Genomic DNA, 26127 nt, shown 5'->3' with positions numbered 1-26127 from the left:
GTGGCACTTAACTACTGAGCCACATCCCCAGCCTTTTTAATTTTTTTATTTTGAGTCAGGGTCTTGCTTTGTTGCTTAGGGCCTCACTAAGTTGCTGAGGCTGTTTGAACTTGGGATGCTCCTACCTCAGCCTCCAAGCTGCTAGAATGATTTTAACAATTATGGAAAGGACCCCTCTCCTTCTTGCCTATTGGTTCATGGTCAAAATTTTGATTGTTCCATCTAAACAAAGCCCATATCAGTGAAGATGCCCTGAGAACTGTCATCACCACAGACCTCAGAAGACTTTCATAGCAAGGCCATGAAGGATGGTGTGCCCCCCCACCAGTCCCTGCCTCTGTCTACAGAGGCAAAACTAATCATTGTTCAAGATTTGGCCAGAGTTAGAAGGAAACCTGAGTCAGGCGTGCATGCTTGTAATCCCAGTGGCTCAAGAGGCTGAGGCAGGAAGATCAAAAGTTTGAGGCCATCCTCAGAAATTTAGTGGTTAAGCACCCCTGGGTTCAATCCCAGATCCATCTCAACCTACATCATTTCCCCCATCAGGAAGGGAGGCCCGATAAGGACCAAGGAGGCAGTAGTGAGTCTATTTTCAGCTGTTTTGATCCAAGAGACTAAGAATCAGGAAAGACCTAGACAGGTGGGCCATGCAGGTCCTTGTGAGGAGAAGGGCTATCTACGGGCACCATCAGGGGGGCCCAGGCTTAGTCTGTCCATCCCCTGTTCTCACAGCACCAGAGAATCCTGCGCCCCAAGGGCCTAAGTGCTAATGGTCTAACACAGGGAAGAGAACAGCTACCATTGCAGAGTAACTGTCAGATGCACTATGCAAGGCAAGAATCACTGTCCCCAATGTACAGGTTAGGACTCAGAGAAGTTGAGTGACTTGCCTAAGGTCACCCAAATGGTACAGAGCAGAACCTGAACTGAAACTCAGTGTTCCTCCACTCCGCCTGCCTCCCTCCAAACTAGGTTCTACTGCTGGCATGAATTATCCCACCTCATCTGCTCAGCCACACCACTGAGATCAGGTCCCCGTGAGCCCTCAACTGGCTCTCTCCAACCTGTGCTCCAGGATCCTTCAGTGCTGTACCCCCAGCCCCTGCCCAGGCCCCTTAGGCAAGGATGACCCTCATCAGAGAGTGCTGAGGCAGCCAGAACTACTCTCCCTGACCCCTGCCTGCCATAATCCCTTCGCCAGATCCACCCATGGGAAATCCCTGGGTGATGGATACTGGGAAGCTGCATTTTAACAGGAACATTCTAGAAGCACTGTTTTGGAAAAATGAAGACTGGGATCTATTACTCTCAAGAAAGGACTTGGGTCTATTTTGAGAAAGGATCACCCTTTCTACACTATCAGGACCCTGGCCTCTTAGTGAAACTGAGAGGGAGCCCCTTCTAAGACATACAATCTCAGTAGTGAGTAAACAGTCATGTGTGGGGAAAAGGGGTGTCCCTTCTCCAGGCACACATCCTTGAAGCCTGCTGAGCTGGAAAGGAAGATGGAAGGACCAGAAGGACCCAGAGGCTTCCGGCTGTCATCCCTCCCACAGGGTCACTCCTTACTCAGGCAAAAACGTCCTTCCATTACGTTAAAGCCCATCTCTGCTATGTCCCGGAGTCGCTGAAAATTACACATTAACAGCCTTAGTGGTTTCCAACAGCTTGAAATGCTGGCTTTGGCCAAAAACTTCTTTAAAAGGCCATCCTCCTTATTCCATAGCGTTTACATTTTACAACGTTTAAACAGAACCAGTTTTAAGTGAAGATATGCAGCTCTTTCCGCACATGTCCCCATAAAAAGGAAAATCTGGGGAACATCTGTTTTAGCCGGCGAGGGCATTTCTCTGGGGCCCAGCAAAGAGCAGCAGTGAGGGAATCCACTGCCTCGGCCCGAATTCCTTCCTCCCAAAGGCCCTCACACCTCCCAGCTGGGCCATGGGCATTAATCCCCAGGAGAGGGTGTCCTGTGTAGAGGCGGCGTCCCCAGTATTTATGAGAGCAATGACTACATTTTCTGAGTTCCATAATATGTGGGTTCCTGAGAGAACTACATCCAATATCATATTTAGCAGATTGACCCTATAAATCAGCTTATGACCATTACACACATTTTACAGCTGGGAAACAGGCTCAGGGAGGCCAGCAGACCTGCCCAGCCCACGTCCTCCAAGGCTCTGCCTCAGCCCAGGAAGACATCCCAAGCTGACGTGGAGTCTGAAACCTCCCAGCAGGCCTGCGGTCCGGTCCTGTCAATCTGCTCATCCGGGCACCCCTGCATCCTGGCTGAAGAACTCGACTGCCCCCCCCCACCCTCTAAGCCCTGGATAAGTTGAACCCTCACCACTTTTTGTGATTCTGCATCTCCCTGAACCACTCACTCTCCAATGCCCAAGATATCACCACTCCTGGGGGTTTGCTCTTTGATGTTCAAATTCCCTTGGGTGACCCACATTTTTTGAATTTAAATGGGCCCCCAGCTGCATCTGTCTTCTAGCAGCAAGATCAGCTCGCCATCTAGTGGTTTTCTAGTGAAACTCCTAGTGGCCAAACAGAAACAGAGCTTGGGATCTGGGAGGCCCTTAGAAGTCAGGTGGTTCTGCTGAAGTTCAGAGAGGGAAAGTGACCAACCTAAAAGAACACAGCAAATTAGAATCCAGTCTCCAGACCATAACCCATCCCTTGGTCAGAAAGACCATGCTTGCCTAATTTCCTTGGTTCTGAGGAAGCTGGATATCTGGTAGTTGTGTTCCATTCAGAGTGATCCATCTTCCTGATCCTGTGTCTTTTATTTAATTTTGAATAGGTAAACTTATACATGGGATAAAATACAAAAGTCACAAAAAGGTATGCAGCAGAAAGAAATTCTCACGCCAGCCCATCACCACCCAATTATCAATCAGAGATTTTCTCTGTATTTACAAGTATATTCACATATTTTAATTTTTTACACAAATGGTAGCTTATCCTACCCAGGCTCTTAGTACCACACCAAGGACATCATTGTACATCGGCTCATGATGAGCACACTGGATTTCTGTAAAGCACCACATACCCACCCCACTCCCCTGGGTGCAGTCTATGGAGGTGCCATAATTTATTTAACCACTCTCCTTTGGGTGGTGGTTCCCAGTGCTTTTGATGAACACTAGGTGGACCTCAACATCCATAACTTTTACAAACATGTGTGAGGAAACGGTATAATAAATTCCTGGAAATGGGCTTGCTGAGATCTCCAGTAGGGATTAATTTTGGTCTCACACTCTAGAAAACCCAACATAAAGAGACTTTAAATACTTATGGCCTCATTATCTCATGGAAAACAAGTGTAGAGGCAGATGGTCCAGAGGTACACAGCAGCTGCAGGCCAGGACTCGGCGTGTGTGTGATTCTCATGGACATCACTGATTGTCCTCTTCGGAGGCAGTACTGTCCCATTTCCACCATCAGTGTGCAGCTTCTGCAGCCTGGCCAAATCACACTGCCATATTGGTTTAAAATTTCCCAATTAAACAGGTGGAAGTGATATTCTTTGTACTTTTAAATTTGTATTTTTCTAATTGTGGGCAGTATTGGACATCGCTTCATGGGCTCAAGATGTACTTCCTTTTCTCTGAATTGTTTAGATGTATTCATAACCATTTTCCTTTTGTGCTTATGGTCTTGTTTATATTGAATTTTTGTTAGCTTTATTAAGACACACACCATAAAATGTGCCCACATAAAATGTATGATTCAATGGTTTTAATATATTCTCAGGCTGTGCAACTATTACACAATTTAATAATTTATTTTTTTATGGTACTGGGATTGAACCCAGGGGTGCTCTACCACTGAGCACTGAGCTACACCCCAGTCCTTTCATTTTTATTTTAAGACAGAGCCTCACTAAGTTACTGAGGTTAGCCTTGAATTTATGATCACTGGGATTACAGGCCTAGGCCACCACACCCAGTTCCACAGTCTAGTTTTAGATCATTTCATAACCTCAAAGAAACCCAGTACCCATTAGCAATCACTCCCCACACTCACCCACCTTTACCCCTCCTCCACCTCCCAGGGTAAAGAAACCAGGATTCTGCTTTCTGTCTCCATAATTTTGCACATTCTGGGCAACTTCATATAAATGGAATCATACAATGTGGTCCTTTATGTCTAGCTTCTTTCACTTAGCACAATGGTTTCAAGGTTTATCCATGTCACAGCGTGTATGAGTACTTAGTTCATTTTTATTGTTAAATAATATTCTATTGAATGAATATACTGTCTTGTTTATTCATCAATTGATGGACATGTGGGTTGCCTCCATGTTTTGACTATTATGAATAAAGCTGCTACAAATATTCATGTACAAGTTTTTGAGTGGATGTATGTTTTCCTTTTCTTAGTAGATACGTTTCATTTCTCTTGGTGGAATAACTTGCTCTTATGGTAGCTCTAGGTTTACTCTTTTGAAGAACTGTCAAACTGTTTTCCAAAGCAGCTGCTTTTTACATTCCAACCACAAGTATATGAGGGTTCCAATTTTTCTGCATCTTCTTTGACACTTGTTATTTTCTTTTTTAAAAACTTAGAACCATCCTTGTTGATGTATAGGGTATATTATTGTGATTTGATTTACAATTTCCTAATAGCTAGTGTGGTTGAGTTGTCATGTGCACAATATCTGTTGATTTTTAAGATTTTTTTAATATGTCAAAAAAATAGGCCTTTGGGTTGTGAGTTGCAAATACTTTCCATCAATTGTCATAGTTTGCTGTTGTTGCTGCTCTGACATTTTAGAGATGGGGTGTCACTAAGTTGACCAAGTTGACCTTGAACTTGCAATCCTCTCCTGAGTCACTGGTATTACAAGCATGCACTACCATGCCCAGTCATTAATCTTTGATTTTATTTGTGCTTCTTTTCCCCACACAAAATGTTAGATCATATTCTGTAAGGTCTTCCCTATTCCAATACTATTAAAACTTTTTGAAATGGCTCTTCCGTGTTTTTCTTTAGTAATTTTTATGATATAATTTTTTTTTCTGCCAGTCAAATCTTTTATCCAACTGTAATATATTTTGCTGTAAGGGGAGAGTAGGAATTTAAATTTATTTTTTCTGCATATCTACCCAGTTGTCTAAATATTATTTAAATAATCACCACTATTTCAAAACACCCTATTTGTAGTCATTAAATTTCTATTCATATTTGGTTGTATTTCCGGATTTCTAATTTTTGTTTCAAGATACTTATCTATCCATGTACCATAAAGATTTCATGTTTAACTTTTATTTTGGAAAATTTCAAATATGTAAAAAATTACAGAAAAAAGTACAATGAGTATACCTGTAACTCAGCTTCAACAATCATCAACTTCCTTCCATTCTTTTTTTTTTTTTTTCCCTCTCATTCTCCTGGCAGGGGATTTGAACCGCGGTCCTTCGGCATGCTAGGCGACCGCTCTACAAAAGGAGCCATTTCTTCAGCTCCCCTTCCATTCTTGTATATTTTTTCTAGGATGTTTTTGTTTAGTTTTGGTGCTAGGGACTGAGCCCAAGGCCTCTCACATACAAAGCACATCTTGAGCTACACCCCATCCTGGCCCTAGAGTATTTTAAAGTAAATCATCTTACCTATAATTACTTCACCGTCTAACAGCTAAGGACCTTTTTTTTAAAAAAATGTTATCATAATGCATCTATTGTAACTCTGGTAGAAAGCATTTTGGCCTCTCAAAGATGTCCCCAAAACCTGTGAATTGGTTACCTAAATATAATAACAGAGACTTTGCAGATGTGGTTCAAGATCTTGAGTTGGGGAGAGTATCCTGGGCTATCCAGGCAGGACCAGTGCAATGCCAAGTTCTGTAGCACCAAGGGAATCAGAGCCAGAGAAGGATACGTGACTACAGAAGCAAAGGTCAGAGTGACGTGAGGCCAGGAACCAAGAAAGACAGGCAGCCTCCAGAAGCTGGAAAAGGTGCCAGTAGTGCACACCTACAATCCTCGACACTTGGGAGGCTGAGGCAGGAGATTGCAAGTTCCAGGTCAGTCTTGACAAGTTAGCAAGCCCAAAATATAGAATATTTTATCTCAAAATAAAAAATTTTAAGGGCTGGAGTGTAGGTCCTGGGTTCAATCCCTGGAACTGCAAAAAGAAAAAGAAAAAGCAGCTTGAAAAGACAAGGAAACAGATTCTCCCTGGAGCCTCTCAAAGGAGCACAGTTCTGCCTAGACCTTGACTCTAGCCCAGTGACTGTATTTCAGACTTCTGAGCTCCAGGGCTGTATGGGAATAAACTTGTGCTGTTTTAAGTCATTATATTGTGGTAATTTGGTATGAAAGTAATAGGCAACTAAATAGATGAATAAAAAAGCAATAACTTCCTGTACAGATCATGCTCAGCTTCTCCCAAATACTTCAAAACCATCTTTTCTAACTGAGACATAGTATTTGTACATCTGTATGGGGAATGCTATGGTAATTCAACATGCATATGTAATTCAATATACATAACCCAGCGTGGTTGCCAGAGTGAGAAATGAAATACAGGGTGCCCAGTGAAATTTGAATTTCAGATCAATAATGAATCATGTTTTACTGTAAGTATGCTCCAAGCAATAGTAGGGACATAGTTATACAGTCAAATGCCACACAATGATCATTCAATGTCTCATAAGATTGTATCACCCAGTGACGTGGCAGCCACCTTAGTTTGTGTAAGCAGTCTATGATGTTCGCACAGTCTATGATGATCGCCAGCTTTTAGAATGTATCCCTGTCATTAAGCAACAGGTGATTCTGCTATAAAATGATGCATTGCTTATCTGAAATCAAATTTAACTGGGAGACAATGTTTTATCTGGATGTGCCTTGATCCTGCTGGAGCCAAACACCAGCTTCCAGAATCCACTGATCTGCCCCCAAAGCTAATGATCAGAGTTGACTGGGAAAATAGGGGGCATAAGGTCTAGGAACAAAGATGATAAGAAAGAAGAGGAGGTTTGAGAATGACCTTATGAGGACCTGAAGCTAGAAGGAGCTGGTGACTTCTAATCTAATCATATCTGGTTACCATAGAAACTAGCTAGAAAGTCAGCCAGAAGGAGCTGCCTCTCTGCCAGTACAAATGGTCCACACATTCTACCTTTGTCAGGCATGGTTCACATCTCAGATTCTCTCCCAGGATCTAACCCAGCTCTCTTCCTCCTATGCCCCTTGCTGCCCTCTCCAGTCACACCCTCAGAGGGACACCCTTCCAATGCCAGCATGCAGAGAGAGAGGAGAGAGCCAAGGGACACTCAGACCCTGCCCAGGAGAGGGTCATAGTGTAGCCAGGGGATAGGCTACAACAGAGGAAAAGGTCCAAGAATATATACCAAAAACATGTTTAAAACAAAATAAAATCATGTCTCACCTGGGCTGACTGCAGAAGTATCTTTATCCTTCCCAGGGTAAAGTAATTCTCTCCTAATGTGATTAAATTGATTGGGGAAATGTTCAATCTTTAGACAAGGCATGAGCTGGCAGGGAGTAAGCTTTGAATACAAAAGCAGGGCTTGCAGTGAGCATTTTATTTGATTCTGGAAATTATAGGCTCTTTGAAGGTGGCATGCAAATTTGTTCAAAATGTCCCCACTTTGGGAGACAAAGCCAAAAGACTGGATTAAGCTCTTAGGCAAAGCATTGGAAGCACTTTTGAAGTCAGGAGGCCAAAACCTCTATCCTCAGATCATGTTAATGCCACCATTTTCTGAACATGTGTCCCATGTAGAGCCATAAAGTTTAATGAGGTATGTGAGAACCACTGATGACCCCACTTCCACTCCCCACTTCCACTCACCCTTCCCCATGCCTCAGATCACCCTGCCACTTTTCCCCCAAAATACTCCCTAACCCTAACCTCACGGAGGTGGATTTGATACTTGGGTCTCCTACCTTTAGTTTGGCTGCCTTCTGAATAAACCCATTCTCTCTGACAAAACTCACTTTCAGTAATTAGCAAAACATGTATGGTTTGGTAACAACTGCTGCAAAAACTGAGGCCACAGAGGTCAAGGTCTTGACACAGGACTGACGCAGACTAGGAAACAACTGATACAGGCAGTTCTGATTGTCACTGTTACCTCCCCCTGGTTCCCTGCCCCCTTAAGAAATCCAGCCCTCCCCCAACTCCTCTGTCTCTTACACTTTCTCACATGGCTGTATAGGTTAATGGGAGCTCAGACCCTCCTTTGCAAAATCCCAAATTCCCTGAGGTCAGCAACCTTGCATGGCTGTTCTTCAGGCCCCATAACTGGCTCTGGGCTTTACACTTTGTGGGCACCATGTATATTTACCAATAAATTCTCCTATGTCCCAGGCTCCAGAGACAGCTGTTAGGTGGATGGTTAAAGACACTGTGATAAATTAAAATTCATTTTATGATGTGGCTATAGAGACAGAGATTGCTTCCAGTGACATCATGTCGGACTGGTGACACCAATATCATTAGATAGTGTTTACTTCAGAATAGTGTCCTTGATCTGGACATATGCAGGGGAAATGGTTCACAGTCCCACTGAGTGAGTCACTGTGGTCTAAAGGAACTACCTACCATGGGGAGGGAACTGTCAGCTGGTGTGGGGCTGCCCCAGTCTGTCCCTTGGGACAGAAGCTGTTTTTCATTCATCCTACCATCCCAGTGTCATGGCAAAACTTTTTGGATAAATAAATGAATGCCTTTGAAATCACACTAAACTAGAAGTGCTGTTGGAACAAGAAACTCGGAAGAAACTTCCTCCAGGTCTCCTATCTTCTTGAGAGCAGGCTCCAGCGAAGAAAAGTTCTAGAATTGTCTGCAGTCCCAGACACACTCCAAAGTCACTCACGACTTTCAGCCATAAAATGCACCATTCCCTCCTGCTGGAAAACCCTTCCCTTGTCTATCTGGTGACCTCCTACATTTTTCCAAAACCCCACTTATGACACCCTCTCCATCTGGGCTTCCTGCAATAGAGGTCTGGCACAGACCGTTGAGAGTTTTTGAGTCTACACTGACTAGGCACGATTTCAAGGAAGTCTTATGGTAAGAAGGAAAGAGGCCCTACCTCTGTGAGGCCAGTAACAAGGTTTGCAGAAATGGGGAAAATGAATGTGCTGGGTCAAAGCAGTCCTCCCAGGGGTCTGGCCTCCAGTACATCAGGCACGGGACGTAGACTACAGCACTGAGGAAGAGGGAAGTGGATAGCAGGTGGCTGAAGACAGGAGTCGAATTTTAAAGGATAGAAATTCTCTGCAAATCTACTAGGGAAGTTCTATCTGGATGTCTCTGAACAGCATCTAGACGGTTGTGAAAGAGCAGGAGCCCAGGCTTGGTGCAGCGATTGTGCAGAAGGCACGGATTTGGGGAGACTGAAGAATCTTAAGCACAACGCCCCACCCACCTACACAAACACACACACACACACACACACACACACTGCACCACTAACAAGAACCATCTTAAGCAATTCACTCGGATTCTCTCAATTTAGTTTTCACCGTAAAATGGTGCCCCTAGCAGCTGGAACTAGATTCCTACGCCGCTTTGCTGGAAGATGTGAGCGGACTGAGATCCCCAGGGACACTTCGAGGCCTCCCGGGAGCTCCCAGGGTACCCTGGAGAAAGGAGATTCCCACGGTGGACGTTTCCACCTCGCGGCTGGTCTCTGACATCCTTCAGTTCAACCTCTCCAAATGGTTTACAGACGTTCTAACACCCACGACAATGCATCCTCCCATCAGCCCCGGTTACAAACCGGGAGGCCACGGGCTGTGCGTACGCAGCTCACGCTTGCCTAGCGTGCATGAGGCTGCGAGATCCCCAACAAAGAAAAAAGAGGGCTGGGGGAGCCTGGGCGCGGGCTTGCCAGTGTCACTCGCGGGGACCAGCAACTCGGTCGCCTACCCAGCTGAGTACCTCAGACACCGCGCGCTCTTGGGGGCGGGTAAAGCGGTCGCGGGGCGGGGCCTGCGCCGATCACGTGACATCCGGCCCGGAAGCGCTTGAACCCGAGCCCCCCGGGTGACCCGGCGGGAGCTGTTCACTCTGGCGGGTTCGCGAGTCTGCTACCATGGCCTGGACCAAGTACCAGCTGTTCCTGGCCGGGCTCATGCTCGTCACCGGCTCCATCAACACGCTGTCGGCAAAGTGAGTCTGGGCCCGGCCCGGAGGGGGCCTGCTGGGCCTGCGGGCGCTGGCGATCCCGCGCGCTTCCCGCCCGCCCCTCCGCGGCTCTGCCTTCGGGCTTCACCCGCCCTCCCAGTTGCTGCTGTGGGTTCACCCTGATTATGGACAACCCAAGGGTGCCAGGCTAGGGGTCACGTCTTGTCCCCGCGCCTCAGTTTCTTCATCTTTAAAACCGGAGTTTGGACCTCGCTGCCTCCCAGTGCTGTGGTCTGAGCCTGAGCCCGAGCCGAGCCTCCAGGAGCCTGGGGCCGGAGAGGGAGGCTCCAGGACTTGGGCACGAGAGTTATTGTCCTGCGGTGCAGGCCGAGTGGCCAATGAGCATGAAGGGTGAGGCAGCAGAGTGTCCACGGGCTGCCGTGGAGGAGGGGTTGGAGCTGCGCCTTGATGCTTAGGTGGGGTTCTGTATGTGGCGGAGACTTGGAGGCGGGGAAGGAAAGTCCAGATGGAAGCGACACCAGGAACCAGCACCAAATGCCTAGGCCGGATGTTTATCCCATAATCAGAGATGGATTGTCGAGCTGAGGAAAGACATGTTGAAAGTATATGATAGAAAAAAAGACGCCATTTGATTAACCTGGGGGTCATCTTGAAGATTGTTTCGGGCAAGGAAAATCATTGTGTGGCTGCTGCCATATAATGAAACCAGGAGATGATAGTGAGAGAGGAAAGGAAGGGGCAGGTGGGAGAGACCAGTGCAGAATGAAGCCACAGGATCAGGGGTTTCTGCCTGGAAGAAGATACATGTTCTTAACCCAGACAGAGAGGGCAGGTGGGCAGTTCATCTGTGGTGCATGAGGATGAGGTAGAGTAACCCTCAGAAGTTAGGGGACTGAGGACCCAGGGTCATCATGAGGCTGAGGGATCAGGCATAGCTTCCTCTCTGTCATGGGCAGAAAAGCCATTTCTTCTCTTGTCAGCCACTTTCTCTACTCCCACTGCAGGACAGGGCCTTCCTTCCTCTTCTGTTCACCATCTAAAAACCCCAGTGCATTTGGCCCAACCTTTGCTTGAACTGATTTCAGTTTAGTTATCTGTTCCTGACCGGGGTCATGCACTGTACATGAAGAACAGTGGACAGTGGTCCTCTCCCAGTCAGACCTCATTTCCACCTGGGCCCTGCCAGGCTCCAGAGAGTCAGTGTGGCAACTCCCAGTGGAAGCTTTCCTGCCCTCTGAGATGTGCTCCAAGTCCCCTGGGTTTCTGTTGGGCTCCACAGTTTAAGAAGCTTGCTTTGGACCTTCTGAGGGCGTGGCTGTTTCTTACTAATTGCTGAGGCATTTGTGTCTCATGTACTCCATCAGTGACGCAAGGTGTTTCAAAAGACAGCCTGGGAGAGCAGTATTCACTCTGTCAGATGAGTATAAGTTACCTACAGTGTAGGAGGGAAGGAGGCCAAAAAAAGGACACTGCCTTCGAAATATTCACAATCTGAGATGAAGGAGACACATGGCAGCCAGTATCCCTGTTCCCCCTGAAGGAGGGCACAGTCAGTCTCTGTTTCACCTCTGACCAGCTGTGTCTTACGGAGAACTGCTGACCTCCTGGGCACTGCAGCCTCCTAGAGGTTACTCCTGTGAGGTATAAAGGGCCCTTCGGACTCCCCTGTCAATAATTGAACACAACAGAACAAGTCTTCCATCCACGGTTGCACCAGCCAAAGCCTCACTCAAGTTTTCAGAAAGTCACTCTAAGTCTTTCAGGGATGCTGTCCCAAGGAGAGTCTAATTGACCATTGTGCTGACTCAGCTTCTTCCTTAAGAGCTCCACTGGTCAGTTAGGGACCTAGAGGATCCTTAATCTCTGGTGGCATCACCCTTGGAGGCTGCCTGAGATTCAGGAAGGAGGCTCCCAGTCTGTTACAGAACCCAGCCTTTGATCTTGCCTCTGCCCTATAACCTGATGTGGGGCCTCTCAGGAGTCTCCACCCTGAAACTGGCTCCAGAGTTGGATCTTAAATAGCATTCTAAGGCCAGATTGTGAGAAGGATACTCTTAGAAAGAATGAGGAAGAGCAGCATGTGCTCCCCAATGTGAATTATAATACAGAATCACATTCTGACCTGCAGTTTGCATCAGATCACAGCACAGCCAGCCAGTACACAGAGTGCACCCAGCCCTGCCAAGTGCCAGGCCCTGCTCTGGTCACCTTTTCTGTGAACTCAGTGAATTCTTGTAACCACCCAATGGGGTAGATAAACTCATTATCCCCAATTAAGTAAACTGAGGTGCAGAAAGATTAAGTTACTTGCCAAGTTCAAGTCACCTACCAGGTGGAAGGGTTTATATTTGAGTCAAAGTGGTGTGGCTCTAGAATCCATTCTTTTAACCACAAGTGGGTAGAGGGGGTGTGGAGACTGGGACTTCTCCATCATTTTGGGGAGGGGTGTTTAGATTATTAGAAATCATCTGATTTGATGACTGCAATTTATAGGGATACCCCAAGAGAAATTTCATACAGACAGAATGGTTTGGTTTCAAAGATCAGAAGGTGCTGGTGAGGTGGTGAGTCGGACTGGTTGATGTCAGACTGGGGACTGTCACCCAGGCCTCAGAACCTTAGTCCTGTCCTGTTCGTTAGAACCAAAATGACTCAAAGTCCCACCTCTTGGGCTTTCCTCCCTCATCTTCCTAAACAGGGACAGATGAGCCTGTATTCAAAGAAGGTATAATCCTCCTGTAAGTGGCATCTCCCCTCCAGCCCTCAGGGTACCCTCGCTCTGTGACTGGGCAGCAAGTCTGCCATTATCCTGCTGCCTTGCTCCTAGTGCCAGGGGCCACTCAAAGTTCAGATAGAAGCCTCTGGCAGCCCTTGCAGTGTCTTAGCCTGGACAAGGAGCTTGTGTGCTTCCCTCCCTGGGTGAGCACATGCCACCTGCTGTGCTAGAACCACAAGGCAGTTCTCCTCTGCTCACTCAGCAGGTTTTGGAAGGCTGCAGAGAGATGTCACATGTCCTGGAAGAAAGCCACCAGCCAGGCAGGGCCCTTTGGCCCCTCCCGAGTCTTAGCAAAGGGCCCCTCTCTGGGAAGTGGTCTGCTTCTCTTTCTATGGCTCTTTTCTCATCAGCACCTTCTGCTGATCATCTTGAGACCAACCCTTTCTGTCTGTCTGAACCCACACCCATCTCAGAGCCTTGTTCTCCTGAATCTGGCTTAGGATCCACATCTGAAGAGTCAGGGACAAACAAACACTTAAGTGAGGTGCAGCTCCCACCTACACTTCTGCAGGCTCTGGGCCCACCCAACTAGGGAGGGCATGTGGAGTCTGAGACTCCTCTATCCCTGGGGCCAGGGACCCTGCCTGGTACCTCCAGGCCTCTATTAGAGAGTAGCTTCATCGTCCTTTCTGTGCCAGCTCCAACTTTGCCTTGGCACCTGACCCCACCCTTGGTTTCGTGAACTGACTCTGGAGAATTGCTGCAGGGGGTTGCAGGGCGAGCTTGAGGAGGCCTTAAGTCGGGAAGGCAGGGTATGGAGTGCAAAGAGCACAAGGCTTGAAAGTTGTAGGATAAGGTAAGTCTTTCAGCCTAAGGCCTCTCAGTCCCTTATCTGTAAAAGGACATGAAAATTCCTGACCCGCCTCCTTCCCAGACCTAGGATCTACTGAGGAAAATTTTTCTTCCCTAGAAATGGGGGGGTTCATTGTCATTTATTCTCTCCTAAGCCAGGGGCTTCTGCTGGAACACCCTAGACAGTGGAGAAACCCTGGTTCTTCTGTAGATCTCTCTTCAGTAGATCCCTTGCAGGAGGAAGAAGCTGACTCACTGGGCTTGACAAACGTGGGGCTGCAGGAGGAAAAGGCAGAGATTCTGTAGGAATGGACCACAGGCAATCAGCCTGGGCCAGCCACATCAGCCACTTCCTCAGTCTCTGACTGCTACCCTGGCACCAAAGCTCTGAGCTATGAGTGTGGGCAGGGCCCACCAGGGACTGAGTCACCACCCAGCAAGTCGCACACTCCCTAGCCTTCCCTTAACACTCAGGAACCCTCTAAAAGGAACCAACCTCTGCCAGCAGGGGGGGTACTTCCTCATGGGGCCTCAGCCTGTCCCCCAGAAACAGCATCTACAAAGAATGGAGACCTATTTGCAGGGCTGACCCTCTCCTCACCCAGTAGGGAAGCAGAGAGTCTAAAGTAAGAAGGTCATAGAGAACTTCAAAACTTAGGGATGGGGCATAGAACTGGATATCACCATTCCTGGGTATTAGCCCTGACTCAGCACATAAGAGCCCTGTGTCCTTCAGGACCTCTCTGGCCCTCGTTCCTCATCTGAGAAGTTTCCTTCTGCTGCCACATTTTTTTGGCTCTGTGGAGCTGCAGGGGCAGTAGCCTGAGGCCCTTCCAGCTGCCACTGACTCAGCAGCAGGGCAGGTTCCAGAGCATGAACTCTTCCAGAAGCTTTCAGCAGAGCAAAACTGGGTCCACAGTGACCCCAGCACAAGAGGAGGGGTCTCCTGTTTAGTAAGGAAGAAGGGAGAAGAAACAGAAAATGGTTTGTACTGAAGACCCGCCCAGGGCCAGGGTCTTATAGAACTTACACTGTTCAGTGCCTTGCCAGTTCATCAGTGTTTCCTGATTGTCCCTGTAACCTGTCCAGCCTGTACAAGTCAAGACTGCTTTCAGTGTAAGCTTCTGCCTCTCCTGAGTGTGAGTTCATACAGGATTCGACCTCAACTCTGCAGGCTGCTAACTGTAGGAGCCTGAACTGTCTCTGCACCTGAGCCTTGGAGTCCCCATTTAAAAAGAGGATCCTGATGAGGCTTAACCAGAACAGCCTACACGAGGTGCTTGGCTCAGGCCCCACACAAAATCAGTTCTCGGTGCGTGGCCCACCAAACAAAATTTCTGTGAAGCATTGACAAACAGCAAAGTGCTCTTCCACTTTGGAGTCACAACTGTCATCCCTAGAACACATGAGGCTGAACTTTGGCTCTCATCTGTGAGACCTGGGGTCCTCGTGAGCCTGCACAATGAGCCAAAGCCTGACTCCTGCCCTAAAGTACCCATAGGTCTGAATGTTCCTTCCCTGTCCTGAAGAGATAGACAAGCAGGGCAGCCTGTGCTGCTGACATCCAATCCTTGGGTTGCTGGGCTCTTAGATACAAAAGTGATTCCATTTCCCCACTGGGAACCCTGCCAGGCCAGCCTGTTCAGGCAGACCTACCTTTCAGAGGATGCCTAGGCAACTCCTGGGACAAGGGAGCTTATCCCAGCGTGCAGCCAGCATTCCATGAAGCACCCCGCCTCTAATGAAGACAGGCCCCAGAAGAGGTTTCTACCTTGGACCCAACTTGTTCCACTCACATCTGGTGGGAAGTAGGATTCATGGAGACATGGCCTCTGGGCTGCAGAACTTGGCCTCTTTGCCAGGGGAGCCTGGAATCGTCATTCATTGAACCACAGATGTTGAACTTCTGCATAACAGTGTGCCAGGAGCAGGGATTTAGAGGTGTGGAGGCTGAGCTCACCCCCAGCCACCAGTGTGGAATCAGAATGTTTAGGATGTGAGTTGTCATTACTGTAAACTGCAAAGGCAGTACCCCAGCTGAGTTCTAAGTGGAGGCACCATTGCTATTCTGGGGAACTTCTTTGGGTAGCGCCAGGATGAGAAAGTGACTTCCACACCTGCCATACCCCTTCCCCCCATATTTCTTGCCTAGGCTTCTGGTTGGCCTGTTGGACTTGGTGGCACCTCTCTTGTCCCTCCTGGAGGACCCCTGGCTCCAGCCCACCATTTCCCTACTCTGACTTGTTCCCTTGCTCAGGGCAGTTTGCTCTGCGCACTTGGTAAAGCTTAACCTGGGCAGGCTTCCTCTTTCTCCTCTCTTTGACTCAGTTGCCTCCCCTTTCCAGAGGGCTCTTTCTGCCAAAGCAGGCCTGGCTTCAAAGCAGCCTACCTGGGTGAACCACATAGTCTGTCTATGGCCCCCACTCACATGCCATGCCCTCTCCTGCCTGGGACCCAAGAGCCGAGAACCAGTAGCAGATCAGGCAGAAGTGAAATCCCAGAGAAAAGGGGCTTCTGTTCTGTAGTGGGGTCCTTCTTTGCCCCATTGGTGCTGGGACTGGTTACAGCTGGACCCCTGGGCAAGTGCAGGGCTCCAGCTTCTCTGCTTTCTAACCAGTCGTGTCCGAATTTCCCCACCATCCTCTCACGCTCCTTCAACTTCCACCCCACACCCTGTTCCCAAGAATCATAAACCCCTTCTGGCTGCCCCGCGTTCTATGCATCTTCAGGAGCAGTGAGGTCTCCTGCTGGGCAAGGCTCATACTACTAGTTTCCTTCCTCGTCTAAGTGTGTTCAGTCTCTGAGAGCTGTGGCAAACTCCCTCAGAGGTCTGTACTTCCCCCACAGTTCCCCTGTTTCCCAACCAGGAGGCCACCCCCCACTGCCCAGCTGGCCTCCCCATTGCCAGGGGCCAGGCATCATGTCCAGGGACAGAGAAACCAGGCTGCTGGGCAGGAGCTTTGCCAAACCCAGGCCCTATGGCACTTCATGGGGAAGCACAGGAAGCAAAAGTCCGCCCCTCCCTTCAGGAGCTCAGACTTGTTAATCTTGGTAAGCCAAGAGTGGGGTGCACGATGATGTGCTGCTCTGGGAAGATATTTCAGGCATAACATGTAACGGAAAGAATCCCGGAAGTTGGGAGCATAGTCAGTGGTAGAGCGCTTGCCCAGCGTGAGTGAGGCCCTGGATTACATCCCCAACACTGTGGGAGGGAGGGCGGTCCCTAGCCTTGCATCTTAGAGATATCTGCATGTGGGGTGGCTCTGGTGGGAGCAGGTCATGGGCCCACAGGAAACAGCTCCAGGGTCTGCATTGCTGGTCAGCAGTGATCTGCCTAGTGTGGTCGAGCTATGCCAGGTGGACCGAAGGATGTCCAACACAATGGAGGGTTTGCTGTCTTGCCAGTCTCTGACTGGGCCAAAGCACATGCTTGGCTCTGGGCCCAGGCTACCAGTACACTTCCAGAAGTTAGCAGCTAGCAGAGCAAAAGGTTAGGAAGGCTGGGACTGTTTAGACATGAGATTCAGGTTGGAAACTCTCCAGATATCTGAAAGACTTTCTAATGAAAGATTAGTCTAGACTGCAGACATAACGGCCCAGCAAAAATGAAGTTCAGAGGATAGGCTTTCTTGTAAAGAGGCAGGCAATTCAGAATGACCATGCTTGCCGGCCCGAAGCCTGTGCTATGGAGGATTCTGGGTTGGGGGAGGGGGTGCGGGGTGGGGGGGTGGGGAGAGTGCTGTAATCAGCACTCCCTGTCCACCATGGTGCTCTCTGGGACATCACTCCATGACTGCAGTGCATCTACCCCCTGCTTAGAGTCAGCTTTAGAAGGGTATCCAGGACATTCAGTCTCTGTGAAGATGACCCTGGGTGGTCATCTCCCAGGGCTAGAGTACCCCTCTAGACCAGAGGCTCTTGACCTTTTATGTCCCATGAGTCTCTTTGACAGCCTGGCATAGCCTGTAGACCTCTTCTTAGTAATATTTTAAAATGTACAAATAAAAGACCAAGGATTACAAAAGAAGCCAGTTAAGTGTGCATGCCTGTAATCCCAGCAGCTCAGGAGGCTGAGGCAGGAGGATCACAAGTTCAAAGCCAGCCTCAACAAAAGTGAGGCACTGTCTCCAAAAATGCAAAATAGTGCTGGGGATGTGTCTCAGGGGTTGAGTGCCCCTGAGTTCAATCCCAGTACCCAAAAATAAAAATAAATTGACAAAGTTGTCAAACGTTAAAAAGCAAATTCACAATACAGTAATATATGTTTCTTAATACATAAATTTCAAGTAATGGGTATAATTTATTTTGATAAGTAATGAATGTAAATTATATTTCACCATATATACAGCAATACAGCAGTCCTACTGTGATAATATCTGATTTCTAGGAGCTACAAGGTATAGTACTATAGTCCCACATTTCTAAGTTGAGAAAGTGCCTGGTTAAAACCACTTTCTATGGAGGCTGGCCCTTTGGGAGCCCCAGCCAGGGCTGAGTCTCTGAGTCTGGACATCCTGGCACTGAGAGGAGCAAGCCCCTCCACAGGCACCAGACTGGCAGAGTCCTGCCATACTGCCAGGGTCTGACCTTCCTTCTTTTTGCTGCAGGTGGGCAGACAACTTCATAACCAAGGGCTGTGGAGAGAGCCCAGAGCACAGCTTCAGCACCCCTTTCTCCAGGTACCGACTCTGGCCTCCCACCCATCTCTCAGGCAGACTAGCACCCTTGAGGCTAGGCCGTTTTCAGGCTTAGGGATGGAGCTCCTCTGCTTTTTCCTCCCCTAGAACAGAGCCAGGATCTGAGGGCACCCCTGGAAGCAAGCAGAGGACACAGTACTGTAGGAAGCCTACATGAGTCTTCACCATGTCCAGTCGGGATACATGGAAAGTGGCAGCAGTGGCAAAAGCCTATTTTCTATCCTCCAAGAGCCCAGAATCCCCCTCGTTCAGGGTGGACCCCATCAGTGAAAGATATCCCAAATTGGACTGGGATTAGGAGACTCAGATTTCAGCCCCAGTTCTGCTAGCAGTTTGCTTGGTGGCCTTGCCATGAGTCTTTGATCCTCTCTGGGCCTGTTTTCTTCATATGGAACCTCACGAGGGGTTGGCCTGGATGGATGATCTTCACACAGAGTCACACAGTTTTAGAGCTTCTGCCAAGTTATTTTGAGGACTTTGGGCAGACCTAGGAGGCTGTCTGGCCCCCACAGCAGCTATTTTTATTGTTTGACAGGGCCTGGGTTTCTAAGTAGCTCTTATTTGAAGAAGAAGATTGCTTAAAAAACAATACCGCTAAAGGTGGTCCCTAGTCCCTTCAGTGCTAAGTCTGTGGGCTCTTGTCCTGCAGGCAGTGGGCATGTTCTTGGGAGAGTTCTCCTGCCTGGCTGCCTTCTACCTGCTCCAGTGCAGAGCCGCAGGGCAGTCAGTCTCCAGCATGGACCCCCAGCAGCCCTTCAACCCCCTTCTTTTCCTGCCTCCAGCCCTCGTGACATGACAGGAACCAGCCTCATGTATGTGGGTGTAGTAAGCCAAGCCAAGAAGGGCTCAGTTGAAGGCCATGGCCCGAGGGGGCCACTGGTCAAACAGCCACCCCCCACCCCACCCTGCCTTTCTGCACATACTTTTCATATGCACTGTGGTGCACATGCACACACACACACAACCAAGATTTATTGAGCACTTATGTGCTCAGCTTGGCTCAACCCTGAGAACCCCTCGGTGGCAGCCAGCCTTGGCCCTCAGAGACTAACAGTCTTGTCTCTCCTCATCTAGCCCTGAACCATGACCAGTGCCTCCAGCTTTCAGATGCTGCGGGGTGCAGTGATCATATTCACAGGCCTGTTCTCAGTGGCCTTTTTGGGCCGAAGGCTGGCACCGAGCCAGTGGCTGGGCATCCTGGCCACCATCGCTGGACTGGTGTAGTGGCCTGGCTGACCTCCTGAGCAAGCAAGACAATCAGCACAAGCTCAGCGAAGTGATCACAGGTGTGGCCTTGGGGGTAACAAGGGTTTGTCTGTCCTATCCTACCCTCCCTAGGGAGCCCAGTATGGTTGTCCTACAGACTTACACAAGCTCTGCCATGTGCCGGTTCTGACAAGGGCTCACACCTGCTCTCAGGGGTCAGGAGACTGGAGAGGGGTATAGTTCACTAAGGAAGAGTGGCAAGCAGCACGAGAGGAGCAGGAGACCAAGGAGGGGGCTGTCTTTGTCCTGTGATACATAACACGCAAACGCTGGATGGGACAGGATCAGAAGGACCTCTCACTGAGCACTTACAACATTCCCAGCATGACACTGAGCTCTGTGCCATCCTCATCCATGGTAGCCCGCAACCTCCCCAGAATGAGCCATCGCAGCCCATTTTATAGTGAAGTGTCTGCTCTGGGTCACTCAGAGAGGATTAAATCAGCTGTCTCAAACCTGTTGTGCCTTAAGAAAACTGCTTACCTGGGATGCAGTTCTCAGGCCGCAGGTAGGTCTCTGGACCTCTTGAGCCTCAGCCCTACCGTTCTGGCCTGTCCCACCCCGTCAGAGGCCAGGGAATCAGGCACAAGCAATATGACTGCCTGTGAAACTGTGTGGGGTCCTGCAAAGTCAGGAGCTAGCATGTCGTGTCCTGGGGCCCTCCTGTCAGCTCACCCCCTCACCCAGCCCGGTGCAGCCCTGGGTTCACCTGGCCTCCTTTCAACAGGGGACCTGTTGATCATCATGGCCCGGTCATCGTTGCCATCCAGATGGTGCTAGAGGAGAAGTTTGTCTACAAACACAACGTGCACCCACTCCGGGCAGTGGGCACTGAGGGTGCGTGTGGGCAGAGGCCTGGGAGGAGTGGGCTGGAGGGGAGGACACCACTGGGGGACAGGATAGGGCATGAACTGCACAAGTGGATCATAGGACAGGTGCCAGTGACCACTGAGGGTGTGGTCCTCCTGCCCTCACACCTTCCTCCCTCACCAGATATAAGTTGACAGATCCTCTGACACCTGCTCTGTCAGGCAAAAGGGAGGCCAAGGACGAAGATGAGTAAGACACAGGCCCTCCCTTGAAAGCCGACACGCAGGAAGAAAGGGCCGGCAGTGTGCCTGAGCTTGGCCTACTATGCTCCATGATGTCTCAATCGCTGAAGCCATCTGGGCCCCTCCAGGCAGAGAAAGTGGCATTTGAGCCACAGATTCCAGCAGGTAGGAGCTGAGGAACTCCAGACAGGGCAAAGGGCTATGGAACTGGATGTGACTTGGAACCAGTTTGGAGTAATTGAGTGCAATATAGGTTTGATGAAGTAAGTCAGGGTCATATCATGGAGAACCTGACAGCAAGTAACAAATTTAGACTAAGTGACAGGCAGAGGAAACACCAAAGATTTTGAGCCAGGAAGCAACTACCAAAATTATGCTGTAAAAATACCAATTAGCAAGTTGGATTAGAGAACTGTGCTATCAGAGTGGCCCATGGACAAGTACCTGTCAGAGGTTATTTGTGTCTGGCCCAGTGAGAGCCAGAGGAGCTAATGGCAGCATGTAGATCAGCCATATCCCAAAGCATACTGTTTGTTTCCATTCATTTTTATTTTCTAGTGAGATTTTATGAATGAGCAGTGCACTGACTTACATTCTGGTACAAGCTTCTTCCCACAGGACCAGTCACATGTTAAGTTAGAGAAACTCTATATTTTCAAACTTGTGAAAAGCATGTAGTGAGTTGGAGCCAGCAGCTCTTTTTTAAATGAATAGAATACAATTTAAATGTCAGCAGGCATCGGACATAGCACAGCTGTTTGGGGAGTGCATGCCCACATGTATCCCAGATCACAATATAAGATGTATTTTCACTCTTTTTGTTGGTGGGGAGGATATTGAACCCAGGGCCTTATACATGCGAGGCAAGCACTCTGCCAACTGAGCTACATCCCCAGCCCTGTATTTCACTATTGATCCAGTGAGATCCAAGTGGACAGGTGGAGAAGGGGCAGCCAGAAGCTCATTGCATAGGCCCAAATTCCCTGAAGAGAGGTGAAGGACAGAGCCCAGGAGTGGGCCAAAGGAGCCAAAAGGCAGTGCTGGTGGACTATACTGGGAGGCTGAGGCAAGGCAGAGTCTCTGATGTGATTCCTCACCCCTCCAGGCCTCTCGGTTTTGTGATCCTCTCCCTACTCCTGGTGCCATGTACTACATCCCTGCTGGCTCCTTCAGTGGAAATCCTCGTGGGACACTAGAGGATGCCCGTGATGCCTTCTGCCAGCTGGGCGAACAACCATTAATTGCCCTGGCACTGCTGGGCAACATCAGCAGCATCGCCTTCTTCAACTTTGCAGGCATCAGTGCACTAAGGAGTTGAGCGCCACCACCCGCATGGTGCTAGACAGCTTGCGCACCGTGGTTATCTGGGCCTTGAGCCTGGCCCTGGGATGGGAGACCTTCCACCCACTGCAGATCCTGGGCTTCCTCATCCTCCTGATGGGCACTGCCCTCTACAATGGGCTGGCACCGCCCACTGCTGGCCTGCCTGACCAGGGGCTGGCCCCCTGCCCAGGAGGTGTGAGCATGAGAGACTGCTGGGAGGGCAGCCGGACCTCCCATCAACGAAACCAGCTGAGCCTCCCTTGGGGCCTCCGCTGCCACCCAGTGCTCCCTCTTCACTGTTCACCCTGAGGCTGAGGCTACATGGGCTGGGTGGCCTTGAAAACCCTGTTTCCTAAGGCCTTATCCTACCCCCTCCCTGCTGACCCTCTAGGGCAGCTGCTGCCATAAAGGGTGACAGGACATCCAGCTCCTTTTCTGCCCACTGCCTGCAGGATGGTGGGACCCACCACAGATTGCCTGAGTATAGCCATGGACCCCGGCCCTCCCAGCAGCACTAGAGCTAAATCATGAATTTGAATGGCAGGAATTTACAACCCTAGTATTTCCTGAATCATAAACTAGATTGTCATGAGAATTATCTAGCTTATGAAGAGAAGTCAAACCAGAACTAAGCACTATCTTTTCTAAAACTTGTAAGATATTCCTAAACCTGTCTGGAGATCTGGGTTTCAGCCCAGACTGCTGCAAACTCAGTGTGCTCCCTGATATGTTAGCTCTGGAAAGTTGGTGTCCATGCTGTGGCCTTGGCACCTTCTGGCACAAGCATTTTATGGCCTCTTGATTTTGATCAACTCAAGGAGAGAGGAACAACCCCTTGACACCTCCCCTCCCTGTGCCTGTTTTGTTCTCATTCATACTCCCCAGGCCTCACTGCCTGGGAAGAACAACAAAGGAATTCCAGGCAGCCCTTGATCATCATTTATGAACTTGCATTTTAAAGATGAGGAAACTGGAGCCCAGAGTTTTAAGTTTGGCAGGAGACTCTCCTGCATCAGCTCTGACCAGGATGTGGGGTACAGGTCATGCAACTGGATACATCTGGATCTCAAAACCCACCCCAGCTGCCTGGCTCAGAGAAGAACCCCACCACCGCCACCAGGGCAATGCATTTACCAGGATTCTCCAGTTTGAGTAATAACAGTACCCTGGGCATCGTGCAAAGTGCTTAACTTGCTGTCGTGACAGCCTACAGAGATGGGCACAATGGAGAAATCTGGCCCAGAGAAGGCTAAGGGCTCCCCCATGGAGCCAGTATTCTAGCTTAGTCTGATTCCTGACCTGAGGCCCCACCCTGCCAAAAGGATGGTATCAGGACCCCGGAGAGCAGGCAGTAACTGCTCATTGAAATGGTTGAGCAGCACCTCAAACCATTTTCCTGGGTGACTCTCAAAATGCTGAATGACTGCCTGAAGCGAGGTGTGAGGGAGACTGATGAGCGAAACCCTCAGGTTGTGTCTGATTTGAACCTGTTATCACAATTTGTCAGAGGCCTCCTGGGTTCTGCCAGTTCTAGTCCTGGTGGCCTCAGAGCTTCTCTCAGTAGTGTGTCACAGGAAGAGGAAAATGAACAGAGGGTGATGGAGACTGCAGCTGCCTCATCTAAAAAACTGGCGCCTTTCAACGTTGTTTTGGATTTTATTTTTTGAAAAAGGGAAATGGGCAGTATCAAACTTTTTGGTTTCTTTCAGGAAAGGGAAGGGGCACAGCAGAGTCCCCAGGGTAACATCTAGAATGTTGGAGTAGGAAGCTCTTAATGTATCCAAAGCACAGAAATCACCTAATCCCCTACTCATTGTCCAGATGGAGATACCAAAGCCCAGAGACTAAAAGGAACATTCCCAAGTCACACAGCCAGTTACAGGCAAAGCCAGGTTTCCTGGTTCCCTATCCTTGACCATCCCCTTCTGCCACAGATAGTGTTGCCCAGAGCTAACACCTAGAGTCTGGGACTACTTGCCTGCCAGAGGCTGCCACCAGTGTGCTCAACTGCAGACTGCTTAAGGGGGTGTTGGTGAAGTACTTGGCCTTCATTTGAGTGCTGCCCAAAGGGACTTGATTTTCACATTTGAAGGGGTGGAGGGATTACAGTGGGAGTGTGTGGTGAGGAGTGGCAGAACATGAGAAGGGAGCTACTCCCCGCAAGCCCAGCTCTTCAGTCCCCTGCCACCTCAGCAAATCACTTTCCCTCTGAGAGTCTGCGGTCTTCCTTCTAGTGTAGGAAGCCAGCCTCCCTCTCACAGGAAAGGTGGGGGCACTACCTAAGAGAGTAGCCTTGAAGGTGCTTGCCCCTGCCATGGCATGTGGCTTAAGGCTGTGCTGTCATGGGCTGCTGCATCAGTGGCTCTGAAGAACCAACTTCATGCAGAGGGACAGAAACAGTTGTGGAATGTCAAGTGCACATCGGTTATAGATTAAACAGGAACCTGGAGAAGGTTTATGCTGAAGGTAGGTGCCTACCAGACCTCTGGAGATTGCTCACCTGGAGATGAGGCTTGGAGGGTGGGTTTGAGAGGCCTTCTAGTTCCTGCTGCTCATCTTCCACTCTGCTGCTGAGTCTGGGGGGGTTGGGGAAGTGTCTGGCAGTGGCCTACCATTCTGAGTATATAAGGGAGCCCTACATAGTGGAAGCCAGGGTGCGGGCCTAGGCCTGAAATTAGAATCGACTGATGACAGACTGTGAGGTCTCTGGTCTATAAGCTAACATCACTGGGAGAGCAGGGCACTCATGTTCTCAGCTCTGCTGCAGCCTTGACTAGTGATGACCTTGAAGTCAAATGTTAACCTCTAAGGCACTGACTGCCTCTGGGAGGGGGAGTTTCTTTGTATCCCTGAGTGTGTTCACCTCCCTGGCACACTTACAGGTCATTACTCTTGGTTTTGCCTTAACTAAGTGCCCCTCGGCCTTTTGTTGACTGCATCCTTTCAGCACCCAAAGTTAGCAGGAGGTTTTGTGTGTAGCCATAAAATTTATAAACCACCCTTCATTAACACTTGTCAACAAATTTTCTTAGGCATGGGGAAATGGAGTCTCACCCTTGGCAGAGAATCTCATCTTTCCCTTTGAAATAGGCCTAACCCTAGATGAGAACAAATGGGAGCTGGGTTTGGGAAGGATAGTCTGGAAGGGCAAGATAGCCTGTAATTATTTTTTAATCCTGCTATTTTTAAAAAGGTGAATGTGAAATTTGTATGTGTTGTATATTTGTGTCTCATTTAGTAGCACACAATTTTAAATTAGCTGCCATGAGATAAAACTGATGGACCCAGAAAGTCAGGACTTGTGCCCTCTGTGGTTTTGTGTTCCCCTTGTTCCTGTAGGATTTGAGAAGGACTGTCCCAGGGTTCCACATCCTGAACCTGGAATGACTCCGAAGTTCATGGGCTTCTTGGACTCATCTGCAGCTTTGGTCTCATCAGGAAGCTCCACTATTGCTCTTAGTCTTTGCACAAGAACCATGAGAAGTTGCGCACAGGCCTCGATGTAACAGTCCTTCTCAGTGCATTTTCCTTTCATGTTGCCCACAGAAAATCTTTTTATAATTGTCCCTTCTGTACTCCCCCTGAAATTCAGAACAAATGTGTCTTCACCTACAATCAGTAAGAGGAGACACTGTAAAAATCAAGCTCAAAGTGGGTTTCCCCCAAAGGCGGCAGAAGAGAAAAAGCACTCATAATAGATGCTCAGTGTACTTTAAATGGATCAACATACAGGTTTCATAGGTTTCCCCTTAAATTAGCCTATAATGTGCTTCCTTCCATAAGTGTAAGAGTTTTGGTTTTGCTCTAGGCACAAAAGATCAGATGTAGGGTTGGACATACAGCTTAGTAGTAGACCACTTGCCTAGTAAATGCAAGACTTGGTTCAATCTCCAGCACCACACACACAAAGTTCAGACGAGAAGAAAGGGGGCAGATATAGAGGGGCATACAGTAAAGATTTCAGGTCGGTGGAACCAATGCTGATGGCAGGAACACATGAGGGCTAATACCAAGTGACAGACTAGCCTGGACTGCTCGCCCTGACTGGGATCTGGGGCCCTGCCTTGCCATCCGCTTCTCTGCACAG

At 49.0% G+C, this 26127-nt stretch overlaps 1 protein-coding gene across 1 annotated transcript; it reads left to right on the top strand.

Annotated features, from left to right (window-relative positions):
- The first annotated feature begins 9989 nt into the window (after positions 1–9989).
- Slc35f6 (solute carrier family 35 member F6) lies at positions 9990–25335 on the top strand. The gene is given in 13 exon segments (XM_053743292.1): positions 9990–10158; positions 18310–18381; positions 19027–19184; positions 19187–19224; positions 19474–19619; positions 19621–19685; positions 20393–20413; positions 20416–20506; positions 21823–21860; positions 21863–22018; positions 22021–22181; positions 22183–22233; positions 22235–25335. Coding segments are annotated over 13 exon segments (1236 nt in total). The 5' UTR covers positions 9990–10081; the 3' UTR covers positions 22397–25335.
- Positions 25336–26127: the final 792 nt, after the last annotated feature.

This window comes from Sciurus carolinensis, chromosome 13 (assembly GCF_902686445.1).
Source record: "Sciurus carolinensis chromosome 13, mSciCar1.2, whole genome shotgun sequence".
Classification (NCBI taxonomy): domain Eukaryota; kingdom Metazoa; phylum Chordata; class Mammalia; order Rodentia; family Sciuridae; genus Sciurus; species Sciurus carolinensis.
Note: the sequence above shows the minus strand (reverse complement) of the source record. Positions and strands in the feature narration are given on the sequence as shown.